We start from the raw sequence: 24,848 nt of genomic DNA, 5'->3' as shown, positions 1-24,848 counted from the left end.
CTTGCCTTGCCTTGCATGCACCCCCCCTGTCCTCAGAGCCATGAGGAGGAAGGATGGAGGTCTGCAACATCTGCGGGGATGGATGCAGCTCCAGAGCCTCCAAAACAAAAACGCACGCTGCTCCTGCATCTAAAATTAGCTTCTGCAAAATCATTAAAACCCTCTGCAGCATCAGACCTCTTTATTAAAAATGCAGGAGAGTTTAGATTTTTTCTTTTTTTGCATGGAGCACTTCTGGGCACTCCTCCTCCTCCTCTTCCTCCTCTAACTCTCTCTCTCTCTCTCTCTCTCTCTCTCTCTCTCTCTCTCTCTGCCCCCCAAAAGGCTAATTAGGGACAAACAGGCCTAATATGAGCTGATGTGTCGGAATTAAGCTGGCTTTTAATCACAGTGGCACACAGCTTAGTGGAGAAAGTCAGAGAATAATGCTGCTGCTTCATCCACCGCTCCTCTAATGAGGTGTGTCTGGTGATTAACTAACACACAGAAATAGAGAGATGTGTTGTGAAGGAGGAAGAGGAGGTGGAAGAGGGTTGATGTGTGGCCCCCTAATAGGACGCAGACACATTGAGAGTGAAGAGGTTCTGGGAGCCACAGTGGGTTGATGCACAGTGGACTCAGTGTCTCTGTCAGGTTGTGCGTGGGTAGAGAGGATCCTCTCTCTCTCTCTCTCTCTCTCTCTGCAATGTTTACCTCACAGGAACATTTATTCCAGCTCTGGAGGAGTTTCAGGGCTGTGGATGCTGATTTTATACAGACGGCTTTTTATGTATTATTTGTGGTGGCTGGGATCTCCAATGTGTGTGTGTGTGTGTGTGGGCTGTGATAAGTTAAAGACAATAGAGATGCAGGAGTAGCAGCAGCTGCCCTCGCTGATAACACAGCTTTTATTTCTGTTTCTGCTGCTGTTTGTGTGTGTTTGAAGATGTATTTGGAGGATTTTTTTGAGTGTGTGTTTGGGCTCCACTTAAAGTTTGGTTGATGAATCGATCGGTTAATTAATCAGCAGCTTTTTTTTTAAAGCAGACGTATTCATGGGGATGTGGAAATAGATGCTAATTATCAATATTTGCTCCTGGGAAACCCCCCAAATGAAGATATTTGATCACATTATTAAAGCATTGAATAGAAATACCTAAAGGTGGCATAAGAAATCAATAAATTGTTTTAATCCAAATATACGTCTTTTTTTCATTGAACTTAAACCTATAACAATGTGTCTGTAACAGATCATTAAACTAATTTATGTTGTTTTTTAATTGTTTTATTTTGAAAAGTATTCAAAATTAATGTTCCCGCTTCTTAACTGTGACATTATGAGGATAAAAATTGATTATATGGATCAATTTGAGTTTTTTTTTACTTTAAAGGTCCAGTCTTTTTTTATTGAACAAAAGTCATGAATGATTTTAATTAACCTAAAAATCAAAGATTGACGGCAAATTAGTCGAAACATTTTAATATTTAACTGGTTTGTTGTTGATCATCAAATTGGAAACCACAAGTAACTTAAAATATTAAGTTATGATACATAATTTATATTATATTTAATAATTAATAATTTATATTTCATTTAACACATTGAGGAGGATCTATTGTCAGAAATGTAGTATAATATTAATAAGGTATGTTTTCATAGTTTGTAATCACCTGAAAATAAGATTACTTGTGTGTCTGTTACCTCAGAGTGAGACGCTTTCTATCTACGGAGGGAGCGGGTCCTCTTCTACAGAGGCAGCCATGTTGAACCGCCACGTTGAATCCTGAATCCTGACGGCTAAATCCTTCACTTTAACTTTGATTATCTCGACTCAAAGTTCACTTATTAGCCTTTTTCTTGAGCTTTCAACCACGCAGCCCTCGGGTAAAGCTCAAGGAAAAGCTAGCAAGTGGCCTTTGAGTCAAGAATATAGTTACAGTGTTAAGATTAACTTTCACTTTCACTTCTAATACCAACGTTTTTCCAGATTCAATATATATTAAATATTATTCTTGATTATTTTTGGCTGATAATAATAAACAAAGGGAGCCTATAAAAGGATTAAATTCGAGGGTTTATTACACTCCCACCTGCCTTGCAGATTTACCCCTCCTCGGTGTCAGTGAGTGTCATGCTTACTCACCCCGTCTCCTCTTAATGTATGCGTGTTGGAGGGCTTGTGAGGGAGGCCGGGGCTCTGAGGTGAGCGTGAGTGTGTTTCATTGCGTAACAATACTGAGGTGAGATAAAATTAGCTCTGAGAAATGACAGTGGTGGTTATTTCTGTTTGTCTCTGTTGGGTTTGATGAGCAAATGTGGCCCTTCTAAAACTGCAGCAACGCACAGACTTACTGTACTCATCCTGGAAACGCTGCTTATCTGCATCTGGTTCATCACGCAAATTATTCAGATTATGGAGAAAATGAGTGCTTAGATTACAAATTGTCATATAATATGTGACCATGGTACATTGGGACCACAGGGGGCGCTGTTGGGTGGATGTTAAAGTCCAGGTGAAATTAAAGATGTAATTTTAACCCTTTAAGATCACATCCTCAGTTACATTGTTCCCATAATTAACAATTTATACCAAAAATAAAACTCGATTTATTTGTATTTTTATATAAAATCCAATCTTTGTGTCTTCCTGTAAAACAAAATGTGATGCGTGCTTACATCAGCATGAACTAACGTCAATCAATCTTCAACTTCACCTCCGTATTTTATTCCCTGTCGACTGCATTCAGTCCCTCCCTCACAAACGGCTCTGATTTCTGTTTCATGTGGACTTCATTATAAGTGGTTGCTGCTATTAACTTTATTCAGTCTGTGAAGAAGGTGAGAGAAAATGTCAAGTACCTGATAATAATCCACAGAAGCACATTAGATTGGAAGTAATCATTTCTGACACGGGGTCATCAGAAACTGTGACTCTACTGTGGCTGGAAATATCCTCCGAATGTCTTTCATCCGTTCTTCATTTCACCCGGACTAACTCGCTAACGAGCCACAGAAACATTTACAAAAAGTATTTTAAACCAAATGCAATCATTTTGCACCTGTTTGTTATTGTTCTCTGTACTGTGCATGTTGTGTATTGTGATTTATGGTGAAGCCAAAGGCAAATCTTCAACATATGTGGACAATAAATATTTCGAATTAGTGGCTAACTGTAGCAGCTACGGTCATTTAAAGCCATAATCTGCAGCATTTCCTCATTAAACAGTGTATAAACTCTGGCTCTATGTTCTATATGTAGTTGAGTTCTTACATTATCCTATCCCTCTGAGAAATCTGTCATTTTATTCAGGTAACGCTGCGTTTCACCGGTCGCCTGTCGATGGCGTCATATCCCCTTTGTGCCTGCGTCAGCGTTGTGGTTGTCTGCCAGAAGCTGTCATACATTGACTGTTGATCCAGTCTGAAGCCACATTGTTACCATCCACTGTTTAGATCTTGGTGCTTTTTAACTCTAGATTTGAACCGGATGAAGGATTTTAGTCATCGGACGTCTGGATCTTAAGTTATCAGAGAAACAAGCTGAGCTAACGTTAGCAGCAGCTCGGCTCGCAGCATAGATATATGTACTGACTAGATGTCGCCTTGACTACTGCTGTTCATTGGAACGAATGCGTCAACAGAGATCCATCTTGCAGCAGGGATCCACCCCCCTTTAATGCATTAGCGTCAATCTAGGCAAAGAGCTAACAAAAATAAAATCACCATAAATCGTCAAAATCTCGAACAATTTTTTAGTTTTTTGGTTTGTTCCAACTGACAGACATGTATTTATGTTCGAGTCCAGAGAAAATTTAAGCTTTTGATATTAATATAATCTACTTCAAAATGTAATGCCTAGTACTAGTAGGCGTAGGTTTATTATTCTTCCACTTAATAGTATGTGTATTTGCTTTTACACCTGTATTGTACTCATATCTAATGACAATCACAAAAACATCCGACCTAAAGGCTTCACAGCTCAATATTTCATGCAGTACCTTTTTGACAGCCGTGCTTTTATTTTGAAAACGTCGCTGAACCAACCGTAGATATATATACTGAAACATGAGACTGAAACAATATAATTTCATCACCAGAAATAATCATAACATTCAATATCATAAAACACATCATCACCTGTGAAATGTTATCCCTTGCTGTTTTTTTTTTTATTTCTTTAGTTCGAACCTCCATAAGCAGCACAAAAGTCCGGCACCTTTAGAGCTGATCTGAATGCGGGAAAACTAATTTGGCGCTTCAGACCCCCGCTCCAAGATGGCGGTGGTTTTGACGTATGCTTAGAAGCCCAAGGAGACATCTAGTCAGTATATCTATGGGCTCGCAGCCCCTCCGGGACGTCCTTTGTCTGTCCAACACTGTGTGAGAAGCAGTTTTGGAGAGGAGACCTCTGTGGATAACTGGGCTCCCGGTAGAAACCTCCTGAACCATGAACAGTGAAGGAATCCTAACCACAATAATCCTCAAGGATCTCCAGCACTCGAAGTCCTTCCCGCCATCTGGGAGTCTCATCGGTACAAAATCCAGCACGCCAAATAGCTTTTAGCCGCCATCAGACGGGATGATCAACACAGTGTGACCTCCCCACACCGACCCTCCAACCCCTGCACTGTAAAACAGTTTATCTCAGTCAAACACATCAATTAAACCCAACTCAAAAACAAACTGTTGAAGTAATTATTCAGTTGTTTTAGTGAACTTATTATTTGTGCTTTATTTTATTTATTGGTGATCTAATTCCAGTTTGTTCCATTGACTCATTTTATTTAAGTTGACTTTAAATCATAATTAAAATGATAAATTTAAGATTTGATGTTAGCAAACAAACAACTTAAATACAGCAGTAACAATTAATTAATATAAATAACACATAAAATTAATTTGCTGCCATTCTGTAAGTTGTTTGTATCTTTCAGGTAATATAATAATTTACTTGAGTGAAACTAACTTAACTTAACTTAACTTAATTTCCACTTAAGTGGCAACATTTGTATGTAGATTTAGTCTAAATATAAAGGTTTAATTAACTGAATGCAATTGACTGAAAAGTAATGCAGTGAATTGTCACCACTTAATTAAATGTATGGTTGTAAGATAAAAGCTCTAATTTATTGATTTAGATAAACCTTTGATATAAAACTTATTTTTTATGAAAAGCCAAATCAACTTAAAAATATGTTTGTGCCAAATATTAATGAATATTAAAAATTAAATAAAAAATATAAAAAATACCTTTGATTTTAAAGAAAAAGCTAATTCCCTTAACCCAATGTTATAACATTTGTTGAACAAAATTTTATTTGAATTTGTTATAACTCAAAAAGTTTGATGCAAAGTTTTTTTGTTTTTGCCAAAATATTAGTTTTTAGAGTGCAGTTCTTCGTGTTTAAATTGTTTTAAGTTAATAAACTTAAATGGTTTAAGTCAAACAGTTTGAGTTGAACCAACTCATTTGGGTTTTACAGTTTGTATGTTTGTAGTTTAGTTAAATTTTTAAGGGAATTTTTACACTGTAAAACCAGATAAGTTCATTTAACTCAATCATCAATCCTTGATCAAGTTTAAACAGACAGTTTAAATATACAAATATATGTTTTTTTGTTGCTCTGCTTTAGGCTGCATTAGAGAAACATTGTTTTTTATATATATTTACACAATAAACTGAGAATAAACTGAAGATTTCTTGACAAACGTCTGTAAAAAGTGACATTCCCACATTATTGGTGTCTATCAGGCGTTCAGATCTGGTGGCGTGAGAGCAGAGCGGCGTCCAGATCTGAAAGCTGAGACGTCTCCTCGATGCTGACGAAGCTTTATGTGGCAGCTGACCCGTCTCCTCATCTCTGTCTCCTGTCTTTTGTTTCCCAGGGGGGCCTTTTCAGTGGTGCGCCGCTGTGTCAAACTCTGCACAGGCCAAGAGCACGCCGCCAAAATCATCAACACCAAAAAGCTCTCGGCCAGAGGTGAGAGGAGGAAGTGAAACGCAGACATTAACAGAAACATGGTTGAGTGTGTGTGTGTGTGTGTGTGTGTGTGTGTGTGTGTGTGTGTGTGTGTGTGTGTGTGTTTTGTCCCAGATCTGAAAGCTCACATTAGCATATTTTAGCGAGTGTTTGATTCCAGCGTGTGAAGCCTCCACGTCTGTTCCTCCGAGAGAGGCAGATGAAGGAGAAGGACGACAGAAATCAACATTTTTACTGAAGGAAAAAGGAGTTTCTGCTCAGTTTCCACATTTCACTGCAGATTGTTGTGACAGAAGATGCAATCAGTGACCCTTTAAAGGCTGTTTAGAGACATTATATCACACAAACATTTTAGTTTGTCTTTCTTCTTATGTCCTCATGTTTCCTTTCCTCAGCTCCTTCCTTTGTTTCCTTCTCTTGATTCCTGTCCTGGTTCCTCTGGTCTCCTCGCATCCTATTTCCTCCTCATCACCTCTTGTTTCCTCTCCCGTCTCCTTACTTCATCTCTTCCCTTGTATCCTTCTCTTGTATCCTCTCCTCTTGTTTCTTCTCCTTGTCTTATTTCTCTCCTCACATCTCCTCTTATCTTTTCCTTTCCTCTGTTGGTTCCTCTGGTCTCCTCCCCTCTTGTTTTCTCTTCTGTCTTGTATTCTCCTTATTTCCTATCCTTTTATTTCCTCTTGTTTCCTCTCCTGTCTCCTTACTTCATCTCCTCCCTTTTATCCTTCTCTTGTATCCTCTCCTCTTATTTCCACTCTTCTCATTTTGTTTCCTCTTGTGTCATCTTGTTTCCTTGTCTCCTCTCCTAGTTCCTTACGTCCTCTTATCTTTTCCTCTCCTCTTTTGGTTCCACTTTTCTCCTCTTGTTTCCTTTTCTCGTCCCCTTACTTCATCTCCTTCCTTGTATCCTCTCCTCTTATTTCCTTTCCTCTTGTTTCCTCTCCTGTCCCCTTATTTCATCTTCTCTCTTGTATCAACCTTTTATTTCCTCATCTTCCTCCTCCCTCCTCCTCCTCCTCCTCCTCCTCCTCCTCCTCTTTCTGGAGCGAGGGGTTAAATGGGCATCTGGGACGAATGCAGCCCTCCGGCCGTTCTCGCAGATGTAGGAAAGTCGTTTGTGTGTTTGTGTGTCTCGTCAATCACCTTGAGAAAAGTTCCAACTTTAAACTTTATGAACTAAAATGAGGTTTTCCTGATTCATCGGACGTCACTGACACATTTGTAGACCTGTCTGTCTTTCACCTGTCTGTCTGTTGAACTGTCTTACAGATCATCAGAAACTGGAGAGAGAAGCCAGGATCTGCAGATTGCTCAAGCACTCCAACATCGGTGAGACTCTTTCATCGTTTCCTCTTTAAAATCACAACATTTAGGTTGTATCGGTCTCTTTTTAGGAACCTGTGACCTCTTTACATCGGTTTATGGATTGTGACCCTTTTGGAGCTCCAACTATTACAATAACTTTATAAATAAAATCATCGTTTTAGTGGTTTCTGTTGTAAAGGGAAGACATTTTCTCTCAGTTTTTATATCAGTGTGTACAGACGAGCAATTACAGGCAGGTGAACCGTACCAGGCCATTAGCAGATATCCTATAATACTCTCTGAGAGACGATCAACGTGGGCCCTCCAGCTATTATCAGTGTGACCCCTGAGGTACTTATAACAGCAGACCTGAATAACGGACTCAGGGAGGGACAGTTGTAATTACTGACCTTTTTATGCTTCAGCTGCACAGTAAGAGAAATCACCTGAATGTTTCCCAACTCGTCAAATACTGCTTCCACCTGTCACTCCCTTTAATTATGCTTAACTTTAATCTTTAATAGAACTTAAACGGGTGAGTTTATATATAAATTCACCCCCCAGACAGTTGTAATGAACGGGGAATATTACGACTGTAAACGCTGGACATTTTATGGCATCAAGTGGTCAATAGAGGAACTGCAGTTTATGGTACACACAGGTATTTAAAGTTAGCAATAATAAATGTGCAATCTCTGGGTAGACTTTCAAACAAAGCTTGTGTGGTTAATGTTAACAGTCACACTGGTTAGAGTAACCTAGGTTACTGATGTAACTTGAGTATATTATGTATGTTAACTTTGGTAACTTAGAAGAAGTCAACGTTTACTTTTGTGAGAGCAAAAAACCTGTTTTCCATCGATAAAATCCTTCAGTGCTGTTCTTTGAAATCCTCTTTAAGTTCTGATGTGAACTGCCCGGACTTCCTGTGAGGACTCTGATTGGTTCGGTACCACAAACTCACAGACTGAAGCCCGGCGAGAGTGATTCTTACGTGATTTCGAGTCCAGCTGCTTCGCAAAGGTCACCGACAGCGGCGTCCTAGCCTCCAGTGTTTACTGCGTCGGGACGCTGACTGTTTTTGACGAGTTGTTTGTCTGTTTGTCTCCCTGCAGTTCGTCTCCATGACAGTATCTCAGAGGAGGGATTCCACTATCTCCTCTTTGACCTGTGAGTTCCTCTCTTCCTTCCTCCCTCCTCTTCCTCCCTTTCTCCCTTCCTTCCTTCCTCCTCTCCCTCCCTCTCCCCTGATGCTTCATTTTCCATCACATCCTCCCTTCCTCGCTGCATCTGTCTCCCCCAGGCTCCCTTACTTTCTCTTTTCCTTTGTACATATATCCGCATTCTCCTCATTCCTTCTCCTCGTTTCCAAGGCAGTTCCCCCCATTACATAACAGTCCTCCCCTCCTCCCCCACCTCCCATCCTTGCGGCTTCCACTTTAACACACACACACATACACACACACACACACACACACACACACACACACACACACACACACACACATACACGGATGCAGCTACTCTCCCCCGCACCGGAGCCAGTCTCCATGGCAACCCTGTCAGAGTGAATCCTGCAGCCGGGGTTTCCCCCTAATGAGGACATCCCCCTCCTGTGTGTGTGTGTGTGTGTGTGTGTGTGTGTGTGTGTGTGTGTGTGTGAGCAGCCTGAGTGAATGAACGTATATAATTTGGCAGTTTTTTCTCTCTTTCTCTTAACCTCCGTCTTCACGTGTTCTCAGGGTGACGGGAGGGGAGCTGTTCGAGGACATTGTGGCGAGGGAGTACTACAGTGAAGCAGATGCGAGGTAAACACCCGAATGGTTTTCCCTCCTCTTCTTCATCCCCTTCCATGTGTCAGTCCTCCAGCCTCTGCAGTCCTCCACCGCCGAGCCCCCCCCCCCTGAGAGTTTCAGCTCCTCTCATTATTTTGACACATTATTTTTTATTTATTTATATATTTTTTAAAGTGTTACCGGCTCTACTTCTGGTGGATTAACACCTCTACTCTTTTTGTGCGTGTGATCCGAATCTGAGTCGAGGTCGAGGAGTTTTACCCCCCCCCGCTCCCCTTCAAGCGTCAGAATTTACAGGCAGATGGAAACATGTACAAAATGCACACATGCCCACGCTGTAACCCCCTCAGGAGGTAGACTTAAATCAATTTGACTGTGGAGGCGGTTTGTGGAGGCGAGCGAGAAGAGAAGACGAGGAAGAAAAGAAGGGGACTGAAACATTAAAATGAGGGAGAGAAAGAGGGAGAACGACAGTAAAAACTGATTTTATTATTATTGTTTTTCGTCCTTAGACATCTGTATCTGTCTCACCTGATGTAATATTCACTTCTGTAAAACACCTTTTTATACTCAACTACTTCTATACTTCAACATAAAGAAACCAAAGTGTTATTTACCAGCAGTCAGTTAAACTAGCTCTTATTTTACACTTTACACACACACTGCATCAATATGAATAGTTATTTTATCTTTTTTAATCACTCAAATCAGAATTTACTGCACAAATAAAAGTCCAGCACATAATTATTCATGAAAACATGACGTTTAGATAAATTCAATGTAATTAAATACAGGTAAAAGCGTCAAGCAGCACGGAGCAGATCGCACTGGCAGGAAGTCAGACACAGGAACCATCAATCCAGTCTAGTTTTCAAAATAAAATATCGTTTGCAGTTTCCAGATAGAATTTCACGCCACATCAACAATGTTAGAGGAGATTTTTGTGTCCTTCTTACCCCCCAAATTCCTCCGGACACGGCTGCCATGCGTTCTGGCTCCACTGTGGTCTGCGAAGAATAACGACACAGAGAATCCAGTCAAATTACAAAATAAAATACCACCTGCAGACACAAGTGGGTTAAATTTCACACAGGAAGTCAGTCAGTGAGAGGAGACTTTAAACAGTTTTGTTTCCTTTTTTAAGCACAACATAAACAAGTAAACAACATCAGGGCAGGAAACCTCTCTCTGTGGGATCTGAAGACGTTTTTGTGTGCGTTACGTGTATTTATTTACATAAAATATGCATATCTGTGCAAGAACAAACAATAACATCCTACTGCAGTGCTGTGTGAGCCGCCTGTTAATAATAATTATCTCTGTGTGCTGAGTGTTCATGTTTTTCTCTCCTCTGTTATTTTCTACCCTCTCATCGGCCTTCATTCTCCCTTGTTCTCTTTGCATAAATTATGTGTGTGTGTGTCACTGTATGTGTTTGTGTGTGTGGGTGTGTGATTAGCATGGCTTGATTACTGTCCAACAGTATCTCACCGACAGTTTCCTCTCTGCGCTCCATCTGCACACACACTCGCTCCATCACTCCCTTCTGTATCTCCACCCTGTTAAAGGGCAGGTTCACCCAAATAGCAAACATATTTTCTCTCTTAATCAACAGTTACAGTCCAGCAACGCAGAGAGTTTCATGTGTCCAGGTTTTGAGATCTCAGTCACACACAGAATTGGCAACACTTAGCTTCTTTTCGATACGAGTCCATCTGGAAACTCCCATAAAGCACCTCGGTCCCGCTGTCGTCAAACTGTCCTCTGTCTGTCTCTGAGGTTGTGTTCACTGGGAGGCTGCTGAGCCCCGTTCAGTTGCTAACACTAGTTGATTGACGGGTGAATGTCAGGATGTTATTGGTTGAAATCGGTTAGTTCATGCTGACGTGAGCACGCGTCACATTTAGTTTCACAGGAAGACACAATGATTGGATTCTGATATAAAAACACAAAGAAATGGAGTTTTATGTGCATATTTTTTGGCGTACATTGTTAAATAGAGGAACAATATAACTGAGGATGAACACAAACTGAATCCCATTGACCTCCATTATATTTGAGTGGCAGAAATCTCAAAACCTGTAAAAAATAAAATAAAATGAAAACTATCTGCGAAGCGAGTTAAATGTGTTTTATTTTGTAGTTCTGTTGGATTGATAACTACGATCTTTCTCACTGCACACGTCCTCCGTATTTATCGTCCTTTTTTATGCTTCGTTTTCCTTCCTGTGTTCCCTCCTTTATCTGCTCCTCACCCTGTCGTTTTGTCTCCACAGTCACTGTATCCATCAGATTCTAGACAGTGTGTCTTACACCCACCAACATGACATAGTGCACAGGGACCTCAAGGTGTGTGTGTGTGTGTGGTTGTGTGTGTGTGTGTCTCATTGTGTTGCATTGGCCCTCTGCACAAGGGGCTGCTCTTTTACATGCTTGTGTTTTATTTTCTGTTAATTTCTGCCTGTGATTTAAAGCACTGTGCCTGTGCCTGCTGTCTGTCTGTCTGTCTGTCTGTCTGTCTGTCTGTCTGTCTGTCTGTCTGTCTGTCTCTTGTTGCCTGTCTTCAGGTCCTTGCTTTTGGGACTATTTTAGCCCGGTCTGAGCTAGAATTTGTGATTTCCTGGGGGTCCCTAGCAGCCCCGAGCGCCGTACTCTGTGAGTGAGTAAGCATGAAAGAGAGTTCAGTGGAGTAACGGCGGAGCAGCGTCGGCTTCAGACGCCTGGAAAAAAAGCTGCTAAAATGTTTCGTCAAAGGCGGCGTTGCTTGAATAAATTACACAGGAGAGTGTGCAGGTTAGACACAGTGCCTCCCACACGGAGCCGCAGCTCACTCCCACACTGCCTGACTAACACTCGGATCTTTCTTGGAAACAGAAAATAGCAAAAACTGCACACCTTCTCCCCTCTCGTAGCTCGCAGACAGGTTCACACTTTATTTTATTGTGTGCAAATGTGAGATGATTTTATATATATATATATATATTGGAAACGTGTGTCTGAGAGTGTGTGTGTGGCTCGTATTTGCTGCCTCTGCATGGATGTGACAGTTGGGGGCTGAATGTGCTCAGACTAACCTGCTCCCCCTGCTGTTTGCGTGCAGTCATTGCATCCAGCAGATCCTGGAGGCCGTGCTCCACTGCCATCAGATGGGGGTGGTACACAGAGACCTCAAGGTGAGTCACCTGCAGGGGTGTGTGTCTGTGTCTGTGTCTGTGTCTGTGTGTGTGTGTGTGTGTGTGTGTGTGTGTGTGTGTGTTGGGATTTAAAGTTGTGTGTCTGACTGTTGTACCTGATTCTGACAGCTGGTAAGTGCAGTAAGATGTTTAAACCTTGCATGTGAGCGCATGTGTCGGCCCGATGTCTCAGTACGTGCATGAGTTTCTGCCTTCTTGTGTTTCATTGAACCGATGTCTGTGAACGTTTATTTAGAATTTATTTATTGAACTTTTAAGTGAAAGAGCAACTACACACAAAAACAAGGTCAAACAACTGAACAACAACAATAATAATAAAGTATTCTCGCATACAAACATATCTGTACATACATTTACACCCATACACACACTTTCAGCTTCAGCTTTTTGTTTTTTGTTTGTTTTTTACCAACATACATATATATATAATAATATATTTCATAATTGGTTATTCATTATTTTATATTAAACAAATTAAGCTGCATTAGGACATAAAAACAACCTACCAGTAGGGATTTATATGTATAACTGCTTAATAAATACTGTATTACATATAATAAATGTTTGTTTTCAATGTCCACATATGGGTTTAAAGTTTAAAGTAATAATACTTTGGCTTTTACAGTTTATTAAAAGCACATTTATTAACTGTTTACACACCAGTTAGAGGAGTTAAAGTTAATAAATACATTCATAAACATGTAAAAACTGACCTTATATCTTCTTACAACTGCATTAAAGTACTATGATGTGTTATAAGTCATTAATTAATTGTTTATAAACTCTTAAACATGAGTTTAAAATAAATTGTTACCAAAAAACAAATTTTAAAAGCATTTTTTATAATGCAAAACAATATCTGGATTCTAACTTTATGTATCTGTGTATGTTCATATATAAATATTGTTATGACACATGTTCCCTCTTCCATACCGGACCTGTTATTACAGCAGCGACTCTCTGGGGAACTCCACAATCACTTCCCCCTATAGGAGCGTATTAAAGGTCACACACACAGACGGGGTCGGGTGGGAAAGGTCGCGAGGTTGCCGTGTGATGATTTCCCTAGTGGAGGTTTATTAAGTTACCACAAAGGAAAAGACGCTCGGATGTTGTCGTCGTCGTTGTTGTTGTTGTTGTTGTTGTTTTCTCATTAGAGGTTCATGAAACGAGGCTGAAGAATTCTCAGCAGTTTGTTACAGACAGAATGACACCTAATATGTTCGAGGATCGATATTTGACCCTCCGTGTGCCTCGAAATGTCATGTGCAGTGAGTTAGTGTTCACTTACCTGGGTTTTATAAAGGAAACAACAACAAAAGGAGGCGTATGCTCTCTCTAATGGCAAACCCTCTGTTGCTTTTTAGGATTACAGTTTACTTATATCTTCTAATGTATACGACAATAGTGGATTTAAATTCATGCAAACAGAAACTGTCCTTTAAATTTACACAAAACATATAAACAAAAATGCATTTATACTCAGGAGAAGAAGCACATTTATAGAATATGTCCATCTTTGCTGAGTTTTGTGCTAAAGGAATTAAACGCCTGTCCCAGATAAAGGCCGGGGGAGTTCAGTGATTTAAGCAAATAAACGCCTCGGCTATTATTAAGTTTTACAGGTTTGCATAACTACTTCTTTGCATGAATAAAACCTCTTAAAGCCAACTGTGTCGCCAGCGAAGCTCAAGACTCTTATGTAAATAGTTTTCAAATATACATAGCAACTAACTTCTAAGGTAGCCACACCCACTTCCCGCCCAAATTATACAGATCATTTAGTTGGGTAATGGCGTATTCGCTCATCCCTCATCAGTTGTTTTGCAAGAATTTGGTTGCGAACCAACGGTATTGACCTGATGATGATTTTTGGCCATTTTGGATTTGGCTTGCTGTGCCTGGCTGTAGCTTCATATTTAGCACACAGACTTGTGGAAAACCAAGTGTATTTTCCTAAATGACAAACTATTCCTTTGAATCCAGAGTCTCTTCTTCCTGGAGAATTGTCCCAAAGAGGCTCGATACCTGACAAAGAGAGTGATCTTGAACCTTCTACCAGCCCCTCGTTATGTCTCTGACAGATATGTTCAGGGTATATTTCAGTACTGGGAGCTGTGAGGTGCTGTAGATGATCTAATCAGGTTTAATTCAGTTTAAGTAGGTTCCAGCTCCTGTTCATAAGTCAAACCTCCTCTAATTGTGTTTGTGAATCAGCGAGCTGAGGGTGACACGATGAAGACTCTCCTGCAGCTGGAGCAACAACGTACAGCTGTTTCTGTGCCGCTGAGCTGGAATGATTATTGGTTGATGGTGGCACAAATCAATCACCGTCAGCATTAACTGGTTATACAACAAGGAGCTGTGTGTCTGTGTGTGTGTGTGTGTGTGTGTGTGTGTGTGTGTGTGGACTGCAGGTTGTTTGTCAGACTGCTGTTACATCAGCGTCTGAGCAGGAAAGACACGACTGTTGCAAAGAGACAATCTGTGTTTGGTTCCTCAAGTAAACAAATGGCAAAAAAAAAAAGGCTTATTCACATTTTAAGACCCATCTGTCCGTCTCAGTGTGTGTGTGTGTGTGTGTGTGTGTGTGTGTGTGTGTGTGTGTGTGTGTGTGTGTGTGTGTGTGTGTGTGTGTGAGTGTGTGTGTGTGTGTGAGAGAGAATATGTATAAGTGTTGCTTGAATGTCTGTTGTAGCTATTATTAGTCCTCTGATCCGGGTTTGACTGGCTGCATCTTAGTGGTCTGTCACACTTAGATTTTTCCTTGTAAACTCTATATGAGAACCATCAGTGGTGAGGGGGGGGGGGCACTTTGTCTCCTGAATGTGGGGGCAGGGCCACAGGTGAAAGGTAGGAGGCTCATTAGTATCATGGATGGACTGAACAGGGTCCAGGATCAGTCTGTATGCACTGACTGTTTACATTTCTCGTTGGAAACAACAGCAAAATATCAACAAAGAGAACAAACTGACTGCAAAGACACGAAAAACATATAAAGAGACAAAAAACAATCTCAAAGAGACTCAAAACATCCAAAATTCTACAAAGAGACATAAAACGATCACAAAGAAAAATAAAATGACCTCAAAAAGATTCAAAACAACCAAAAAGAGACATAAATGACTATAAAAGGGTGGAAAACACTCAAAAAGACTCAAAACAACTAAAACTACTACTCAAAACAACCACAAAGAAAATTAATTGACCTCAAAGTGAAAAAAAAGGCCCCAAAGAGACAAAAAATGACTATAAAGATGCAAAAAACAAGTTGAAAGAGATTCAAAACAGCCACAAAGAAACTAAATACTAAAATAACTACAGTTTTGTGTCTCTTCAGTCTATGTGGCCCCTGTTACTCGTCTATAGAGCAGATATATGAGGGGTCGTTACATGTCTGTGTTCAGGGGCCCATTTGATCATTAATGGCTGTTTGCTCAAGTTCCAAATATCAGCTGTTTATCAGTATTAATTCATAGTAGAATATTACATTTTATTTTGCATTTATACAACATAACAATTAATTAATGATAGAATACAGTTTATTATTGCTAACAACCAGAGATTTAAACACCAGAAGAGAAAGTGATCTTCTTTTAGTTTGTTTCTTCATTCTGACACACGGAGGACGTTCACACCGTCACAGAGTTTGAAGACGTTTATATAAAATATGTTTCACTGACTGTTTGTTTGATACGTGCAGCCAGAGAACCTGCTGCTGGCCAGCAAGTGTAAGAACGCAGCAGTGAAGCTGGCCGACTTCGGACTGGCTATCGAGGTTCAAGGAGAACAGCAGGCTTGGTTCGGTGAGTTAAACACACACGACACATCTGCAGTCTGCTTACATAATTTAATATAAACAACATCACAACACGACCGGTGACCATACTGTTGCTACGCCTGTCAATCTGTCCATTGTAGCACCGCACGGATGCAGTTTACAAGGATGTAGGCGGCTGAAAATTGTAGTAATTTATGAAGAAATGGGTTCTTGATGCAGCAGAATTTACTGAGGCTCGGCCAAGAAACTCTCTCCATTACGGATTTATCTACTGTCGAGGGATATTTAACACGAACCCAGATCCACCAGATCTACCAGTGTGTCCCAAATAAAGTCTTAACTGACGCAGCTTTATATGGGAAGATCCAGTTGGGTAGTGGTTCAAAACAAACCTACGCTATCCTCAAGCTGAACGGCACCCAGAGTCACAGAGGCAAGGGTAGCACTGTACCATTGCAGTCCAATGTAAAGCTCTCTTCCTCTCCTCTTGGGGCAGCCGCAGTCGTGGGCTGTAGGATGTTTCTGTCATAGGTAATAACATGTTTCAGCATTAAAGCCAGAAACAGATTGAAATGAAGAGCCTGAATGTGCAGCCGTCGCCTCCAGATTCAGTCGATTTGAACAATTTTGGCTTAGCCCTTAAAAATTAAACCCAATCAGACGTCATTCAGCAATAAAGCTGCAAAAAAATACAGATTAAAACAAAAATGTGGCGAGTTTGAAGGATGTTGAGTGAAACATAATCACAAAACTTCAACAGACATTCAAATTAAACTTTTATTTTAAGATCAAGATACCTGCTGCCGACATATGGTAGCCTATAGGATCTTCTCTTTGTACAATAACATGTGGCAGTCTGTTGCCTTCCTCCTCCTCCTCCTCCTCCTCCTCTTGATCATGAAGTCTTCTGTTGCCTGACAGCCGTGACGTGCAGCAGGGCTGTCACACTGGAGACAGCAAACAGCATTTCGACAGAGAAAAGTAAAAAAAAGGCTTCCACAGGACTGTTCATCCATACGGTCGCTTTATCCTTTTTGTCAGCGAGCCCTTAAGAGGAGGAGATTTCTGCTTCCTCGGCCTCCAATATTAGACATATCTCATCCCACTGAAAGGCCACTTTTTCTTCAGCGTATATCCTGATATCCAGGAAGCTAACAGGGATATTGACTACGGGATATTAAAGATAATTCAGCAGCCTGATTGAGCCAAGTTACTTACTTTCTTTGACCCGGAGCCAAAATGATTTATTATAAAGAGGCTGCAGCAAAGCTAAAAGCGATGACTTTACATTAAACTGCATTTTCATAATGCATTCTCAGACTGCATATATAAAATCACTGCCTCCAACATCCCCTTCAGTCACTCATTCCTTTATATAATACACTGATTCATCGCAGGTATGGTGTCACATTCATTTACATATTGAGCTGAAGGAGCTTTTCACTCTGTGGGATTCTTTTGTCCACCAACGGAGACAATTCAGAGCTTTGACAACCATAAAAATTCTCACAATGTCTCCACCAGGGTTTTATAGAGTTGCTAATTAAAGCTGCAAGCAGCGATGTCGGGGTGTGCTGCAGCCGTGTCATGCGCCAGTGTATCATGTGTGGACCACAACATGAAATATTTAATGTAAATCAGATCAAAATCACCACACAAGGCTTGCCAGTAGGTGGCGCTATCACTGTGACTGAATATTGTCACCTGGATGTGTTCAGGGTGGGACTCTTATCAAATGTGTGAAGTTTGGTGGAGATTGGACCATGTACTTCCTCTTTTCGATGCAACGCTACGAGCACGGCGTACGACGTACGGTCACAAATAGCAAAACTTTTTATCGTTAACGTCTTTAGAATTAATTCACCGAATCTGAAGTCGATCCGATAAATTCCCTAGGAGAAGTTCGTTTAAATACAACGCTTGCAAATCGCCCAAAACAAGAATACTTAATTCAAAATTCCCGCTGGGTTTAGGGTATGGGTCCAAGAGGGTTTTTTTGTTGGTCGTACGTGTCGTGGCGGCTGATTCTGGGGGGCGTGGCTAAGCTATTTTGTGACGCCCACGTACGGGACCAAAAGAATACGGAAATTATCATTACCACCGAATTTCATGCAAAGTTTCATGAGTTTTTGAGCATGTTAAGGCCTAAAAAATGCGATTATTTTTTGTATTAAAATAATAAACCGAGCAAATACAATTACCTTTCACCTAATGCAAGTGTAACTTTAAACACCAAAAATACTGTTAAATACTGTCAAACAGCTCCACGAAGGCTGACACAAATATCAATTTATTCAACCATTTTTTTATTGGCTCTTGATTATGTGGGGAATGATTATTGATTGACCTTTTCAGCACCAGGGACAGTGACGTTCATCTCTATGGTTACAATAATAAAAAGGCTCAGATCAATTAATCAGATCGTTTATATTTTATATTATTTATCCTACACACTTCATCAGATACACAGTATGACACAGAGACGCCGTAGAGCTTTGATTCGCTGCCCGAACCCGACCGGTCCCGACAAAACCCAACACATTCGGGCCCAAAACTGCTGCCCTGGGTCGGGCTCGGGTCCAGCATTTGTTATTGATTACTTTTGATAATAATTTGCTTAATATTCTTGTATGCACAATGCGGTTTAGTTACATTACATTACATTACACATTATTTAATCTACTTTAAGCAGACATTTAGGTTCAGGTCGGGCCCTGAGGGTCAGTATCTAAAACCTGTTTCCTTTCATAATTACCAGTGTGTACATGTAGATCTCAGTAAAGTAACTTTTTGGGGGGTTTATTTGTTTCATTATGGCAGATTTTATGGATTTTACTTCCAGCGGCTGTGATAATACCCTCACCTGACTTCCTCCTTTGCTTTTTGCTCCACTGCATATGTTCCTAATGTTAAACCACACGAGAACCTGGACCCTGATGTGTGTTTTGTGTGTGCAGGCTTTGCAGGGACTCCCGGCTACTTATCCCCAGAGGTGCTGAGGAAGGAGGCGTACGGTAAACCCGTGGACATCTGGGCATGCGGTAAGCTCTCTGTCAGTTCGTGTCTCACCGCCGCCTCCTCTCCCTCTCCTTCATGTCACTCAGACAAAGGTTTGTGTTTCTGTGTGTAGGTGTGATCCTTTACATCCTTCTGGTTGGGTACCCTCCGTTCTGGGACGAGGACCAGCACAAACTCTACCAGCAGATCAAAGCCGGAGCGTACGATGTGAGCCTGTCGCTATAATGCCTCCAAATTTCTCTCTCTTTAAATGATGTTGTTTTTATGTATGTGGGCACGCATTGGGTGTGCTTCAGTTTCCCTCCCCAGAGTGGGACACGGTGACTCCAGAGGCTAAAAATCTGATCAACCAGATGCTGACTATCAACCCAGCCAAGAGAATCACAGCCCAGGAGGCCCTGAAGCACCCATGGGTCTGCGTAAGTACACATGTATCAGCACCCTGTTCCTGCACACAAGGGAGGTCAATGTTTCATGGCCCCCCTGCGACCCCGAGTTTGTGAACATATGTCCAAAGCTGCCAAATATCAGCACCATCTGTTTCCAAACATGCAACATCTCTAACATTTGCAGGTCAGCTGCTCCACAGGAGGGTTAACCTGTGTGAGGGATGAGTGCTAGTATGTGCAGTTAAAGTGATCTGAGATGGTTTGTTCCAGATAAAAGTGAGAAAAATAACATTTTCTGACATTAATCTAACTTTAAAATGCAGTGCAATGTTTACTCCTTAAATTAGTCCTATAATAGAGCTGCACAATGATCTGAAATATTATCGAAATCGTGCAAAAACTGCAATGTTCAACTGCTTAAATTTTCTCCTGAGCCTAAATAAACCTCCTCACTGCTCTCCGAGACTCACATTTATTGCTACAAATCATGTAAATGTGTTTAAAGGAAGCAGATCTTCAGTCAATCAATGCGTACTGATGATTCGTCCCGCCCAAAAAACGAATAATACTAAACTAAAAACTACTAAAACTAAGTTATTAATCATAAAATCAACACTGACTGTCAGAATATATAAAGATCACATTAGCTGGGGAAGCTAAAGTTAGCCAACTAACATACCTACTCAGATAGTATTTTGCGGACTTTATAAGCAAACGTTCGCTAGTGTTGCACACAGTTAGAAACACATATAAATCAGTCCGCAGGCTACCAAGAAACACGTTCACATATTGGCAATAAAAGGTGATTAATAAATAAAAAATAATACATATGGAAGCTTTCTGCTGCCTGTACCACGTGTCCTATCAAACACTGTATAATAAAACAGTCCCTCTATATAATGATGTAATCCACATTTAAAGCCAAGTTGAATGTATTTAGCTCCGAGAATGTCGTCACCTAAAAGAGCCTCCGAATCAACACACTGGAGGGAAGCGAGTATCTCCGACAGCTCCTGCCCACATAAACCTGTCACTGTCAGAGCCTTTAATGTTTTATTTTCAGCCTCTCTTTCCCTCTCTGTCTCCCCCCCACAGCAACGCTCGACGGTGGCCTCCATGATGCACAGGCAGGAGACGGTCGAGTGCCTGAAGAAGTTTAACGCCAGGAGGAAACTCAAGGTGTGAAAGGGCTTCAAGTTTAAAACTCTGATCTGTGAATCTGCGTTTACTCGGCAAGATTTTGTCCATTTAAAGCCTCTTTTAGACGTCAGACGCCGTCTTGTGTAATTAGTAATAATGTAACCTTAACAGTCGATCCAGTTAAGCTTGTTTGATTGAGAGCGAGAGGAAGAGAACAGCAGCAAGTTATAATAACACATTTTCACATCAGTTTCATCATTTTTGTCCCTTTTTATTAAGGTTTCTTCCACTTTTTCCCACCTTAAAGTGTTTTTAGGAGTTTTTCCTCGTCTGAGTTGATGCTGTTAGGACGGAGGGGGTCAACTTCTCGTCTTAAACTTAATCTTTGTTTTCTCGAGATAACGATATAAATCAACTTTACTAAATATAAAGAATAAAGGAAAATACTTCAAAAGATCCCAAACTATAAATATATGTAATACAAGTATTCAAATGCTTATATTTGTGTTTTTTGAGTGTGTATGATAATGTACATGCAGTTTGTCACAGTTGTAAAGTCACTTTAATGTTTTTTCCATCTTAGACTTTAAACTGATTTATTAGATGCCATCAAATTTTAAGCTTTTGCAACCTTGAGTTTGGTGTTTGGGCGTCGCCATGACAGTGAATTGGAGCCAGCGGAGGTCACGTACAGCTGCTCTCATTGGCTCCTCAGTTTCAACTCGTCCGTATCAGGAAACAATGGCAGCTCGCTTGGTTACACACGATCTCGTATTCCAGATACGAACAGTACACAATCACAAGGTAGCCCCGCCCTAAAGCATACCCTGCTTTATGGTCTGTTTTACTCTAAATGGGACCATCAGTTACTAAATGAACATCATGCTGTATGGAAGAAGACTGAAACTAGAGACTGAGACCAGAAACTCATCAGGAAACTGTTTACTGAGCTCATAAATCAACTGAGAAGTCGACTCATTTCTCCATAAGACTGAATGGTAATGGAGCCGCCCCCTGCTGGTCATTAGAGAGAATGCAGCTTTAAGACACTTCCATATTCTGCAGCATCGACCTTATTGGCAAAGTATTTGAACTCAAACAAGGAATTTTACTGCGGTTTTTAGCTCTTTTTAAGAAATCAATTTCCAGGTGTTTCTACTGGAAAACGAGTCCCTAAATTTCCAGGTTTTCCAGATTTTCCAAAACAGTTTAGATGAAGATAGAAACTGACATACAGTTCAAAGTTAACATACAGAGGTTCACTTCTAACAGCGTCTCTTTCACTCTTCTCCTTTCCGTCCTCAGGGAGCCATTTTGACCACCATGCTCGTCTCCAGGAACTTCTCTGGTGAGTGCAGCTCGACGAAAAGACGAGAGTGGAGGGAACATGTCAGCGCCCTGAGCGGGAGAGGAGAGGAGGACAGGATGACATGCCATCTGTCTTCTGCCATCTCTTCACACATACACACACACACACACACACACAGCAGGTTGATGGGCGGCAGTGTCGGAGTAAGCAGAAAGCGCCGCAGAGATATTTGCTTAGATTTTGTGCCGTAATCTCGTACAGTAAAGCTTGTTTGCATCAGAGTTTGATGCTGAGCTCTGAGCCTCTTGAGAAAGTACAGAAGTACAACACATTATCATATTCATAACTAATCTAGTTTCTTCTCCAAGCATATTTTAAAAATGCAACTACTGAAGGAGACTCAAGGCTGCGGCGTGAGAGACAGGAGGGACGCTGACTGACCTCTGCCCTGTATAGCATGTACAGAGCTAACAGCTGCTGTCAGACTGGAGCTTTAACGAGCAGTGGAAGAATTACTCAGGAAGTTGCGATGACAACAATTAAACTTAAACGTAGTTTTCATGTGCAGAACGATGAGCTTTACGTCACCTAACTCCTCCTTGTTGGTTGTTGTGATGATGGAGACATTCACTCTCCAAACAGTTTGATTTTATTCTCACTGGAACAAGTTTCATTGGTTGTTAAGTTATACAATTTCCTCTTTCTGCCACAATTTAATTGCAAAGACATCTTAAAATGCAACTTTTTTTTTAGAAAAGTTGCCATGAAATCTGGCCAAAAAGGAGGATCTATTGTCAGAAGTGTAATATAATATTAATAGGTATGTTTTCATTAGTGTTTAATCACCTGAACATAAGAATTATTGGGTTTGTTACCTTAGAATGAGACGTTTTTATCTACAGAGGCAGCGGGTCCTCTTCTGGTGGAGTCCGCCATGTTTCTACAGTAGTAACAGGGTGTTAAATGCCACTTAATACTACACACTGGACCTTTAAAGCAGCTACAACAAACTTACATTTTGTATTGATTCTGGCAGCCCCCTGTGGACAAGAGAATAATGTTTCCATCGCCTTGTATCATTGATTTCAAGAGAATTTCGACCCGATATTCTCTCTGATGGTCTTGTTTGTTCAGGTCATATAGAGGCATCAGTATATTAAACTGAGACCACTGGGTAGCTGTAACATTGTTCTTCTCTTTTTGGAAATATCTAACAATGTATTTGTGAGGTTCTTCAGTAGGAACCAGTGGGTTTGGAGCAGAGAGCGACAGACAGAAAGTCAGGAAGTACTGAGAGACAGACTAACATGTTGTTGTTGTGATTCTCCATCAGCCTGAAGTCTTCCTCACCGTCTTCCTCTCTCTCTCTGTGTTTCAGTGGGTCGGCAGACTACAGCCCCCGCCTCAGTCAGCAACGTGCCTGGAACCACCGCTGGCATCGTGGAGCAAGGTAACCAACATCTTCTCTCTGCCTGACCTCTCCCCCCTTTTTAAAACTTCACATCCGTCTCCTCTCGCCGAACTTGTCATGATTAAATGGAAAATCCCCTCAGAGTCGCGACATCACACACTCTCCCTCGGCTCGCTTTAATCTCTCCTCCTAAATCTTCCTCCCCCCTAACCCTCTCTCTCTCTCTCTCTCTCTCTCTCTTTCTCTCTCTCTCCCTTTAATGCTCCCTAAATGTTTGCCAAGGTAAGCAGCCTCATCCCTCATCTGGGAGTATTACTGCTCAGATATCTGTGCTTGTCTCTGTTGTGCAACACAGTCGCATGCCCTGCGGAGAATTAGGAGACACATTGCTTGCAGTTTGCTTCGCTTAGATGTCCAATGTGATGGGAGAAAGGGTTTAAAGATCCCCTCCAGACATTGTGTGCTGTATTAAAGCAGGGATGTAATGTTAACCACTGCACCAACAGTTATTATTCAGAGTGTTTAAGAAACAATCGTATGCTTTCGTTCATTATTCTCACATATTTGTTTCTGTAGCTTCGTGTGTAGAAAAGGAAAAACAATACACAATATAAACAGTGCTTACAGAGAGAAACTAAATGTAAGAACAAACCAGGAAGAAAAAGAGAGAAAAGACGAAGAAATTAATGAAATAGAAACATAAACAAACAATAAAACAGGAGTAAACAGAGAAGTTGGGAACAAACTGGAATAAAGACTGTAATTTACACAAAAAGACAAATTATTTAGTTTGTTGTTTTTGCCCTTAAATTAAATTTTTTTTAATGATTTTTTAAAACAAAATGAGATTGAAGAGAAAATTATGGCTGAATATTCCTTTTTTTCTCAGACAAAAGTCTACAAAATATATTTATTTATCAAATTCATTCTTATTTCTGAGGTTGGGTATAAACCAGCGATCTTAAACTGCCATTTTCAACCATCTATCCTGCGGCTTGATGTCAAAAACATAAAATAATAAGATATATCTATCTAGAGAAATATTCAATCCTCAACATTTGTTTTATTGAATGTCAGAAATATCTGCTGATTTAATCACAATCAATCAATCAATCAATCAATCAATCAATCAATCAATATTTGCTTTGAAGACCCCCCAAAAGGACATTATCGTGGCTCATTAGTGAAACACTGAACAGAAATATCTAAAGGTGGCGTTAGAAATTAATAATTTGAGTCCATAATAGATCATTTAATTAATTTCCATTTTTTAACACAGGATTTTTATTATTAATCTAAATTAATGTGTTAAATTTGACACCAAATGATATATATTCCATATACATCATATTTTATGTATATGGAATATATAGATATGATGATATAAAGATAATTAAAATCACTTTTTATTATAACCAGCATTAACTGTTGCAGCAGTTCGAGCTACAGTAGCTCGTCTGTTGGATCCGACCACACGGGCCAGCCTTCACTCCCCACCTGCATCAATGAGCCTTCATGACCCTGTCTCTGGTTCTGTTCCTTCC

General features: G+C 40.6%; 1 protein-coding gene across 3 annotated transcripts in view; it reads left to right on the top strand.

Annotated features, from left to right (window-relative positions):
• LOC127370769 (calcium/calmodulin-dependent protein kinase type II subunit beta) overlaps positions 1-24,848 on the top strand; it is a 46,942-nt gene that overhangs the window by 345 nt on the left and 21,749 nt on the right. For 2 of the 3 annotated variants that reach the window (XM_051413129.1, XM_051413127.1), the window contains exons 2-13: positions 5,867-5,961; positions 7,231-7,290; positions 8,382-8,436; positions 9,009-9,074; positions 12,163-12,235; positions 15,960-16,062; positions 18,995-19,078; positions 19,168-19,262; positions 19,352-19,474; positions 20,540-20,623; positions 21,890-21,932; positions 23,272-23,343. In XM_051413129.1, the coding sequence (XP_051269089.1) occupies positions 5,867-5,961; positions 7,231-7,290; positions 8,382-8,436; positions 9,009-9,074; positions 12,163-12,235; positions 15,960-16,062; positions 18,995-19,078; positions 19,168-19,262; positions 19,352-19,474; positions 20,540-20,623; positions 21,890-21,932; positions 23,272-23,343 (953 nt within the window). Of the gene's footprint in view, positions 1-5,866; positions 5,962-7,230; positions 7,291-8,381; positions 8,437-9,008; positions 9,075-11,338; positions 11,412-12,162; positions 12,236-15,959; positions 16,063-18,994; positions 19,079-19,167; positions 19,263-19,351; positions 19,475-20,539; positions 20,624-21,889; positions 21,933-23,271; positions 23,344-24,848 lie in introns of all 3 variants that reach the window. The other variant, XM_051413128.1, reaches the window with a different exon arrangement.

This window comes from Dicentrarchus labrax, unplaced genomic scaffold, assembly GCF_905237075.1.
Source record: "Dicentrarchus labrax unplaced genomic scaffold, dlabrax2021, whole genome shotgun sequence".
In the NCBI taxonomy this organism is placed as follows: domain Eukaryota; kingdom Metazoa; phylum Chordata; class Actinopteri; family Moronidae; genus Dicentrarchus; species Dicentrarchus labrax.
The sequence above is the reverse complement of the archived record's forward strand: the minus strand, read 5'-3'. Positions and strand labels throughout refer to the sequence as shown.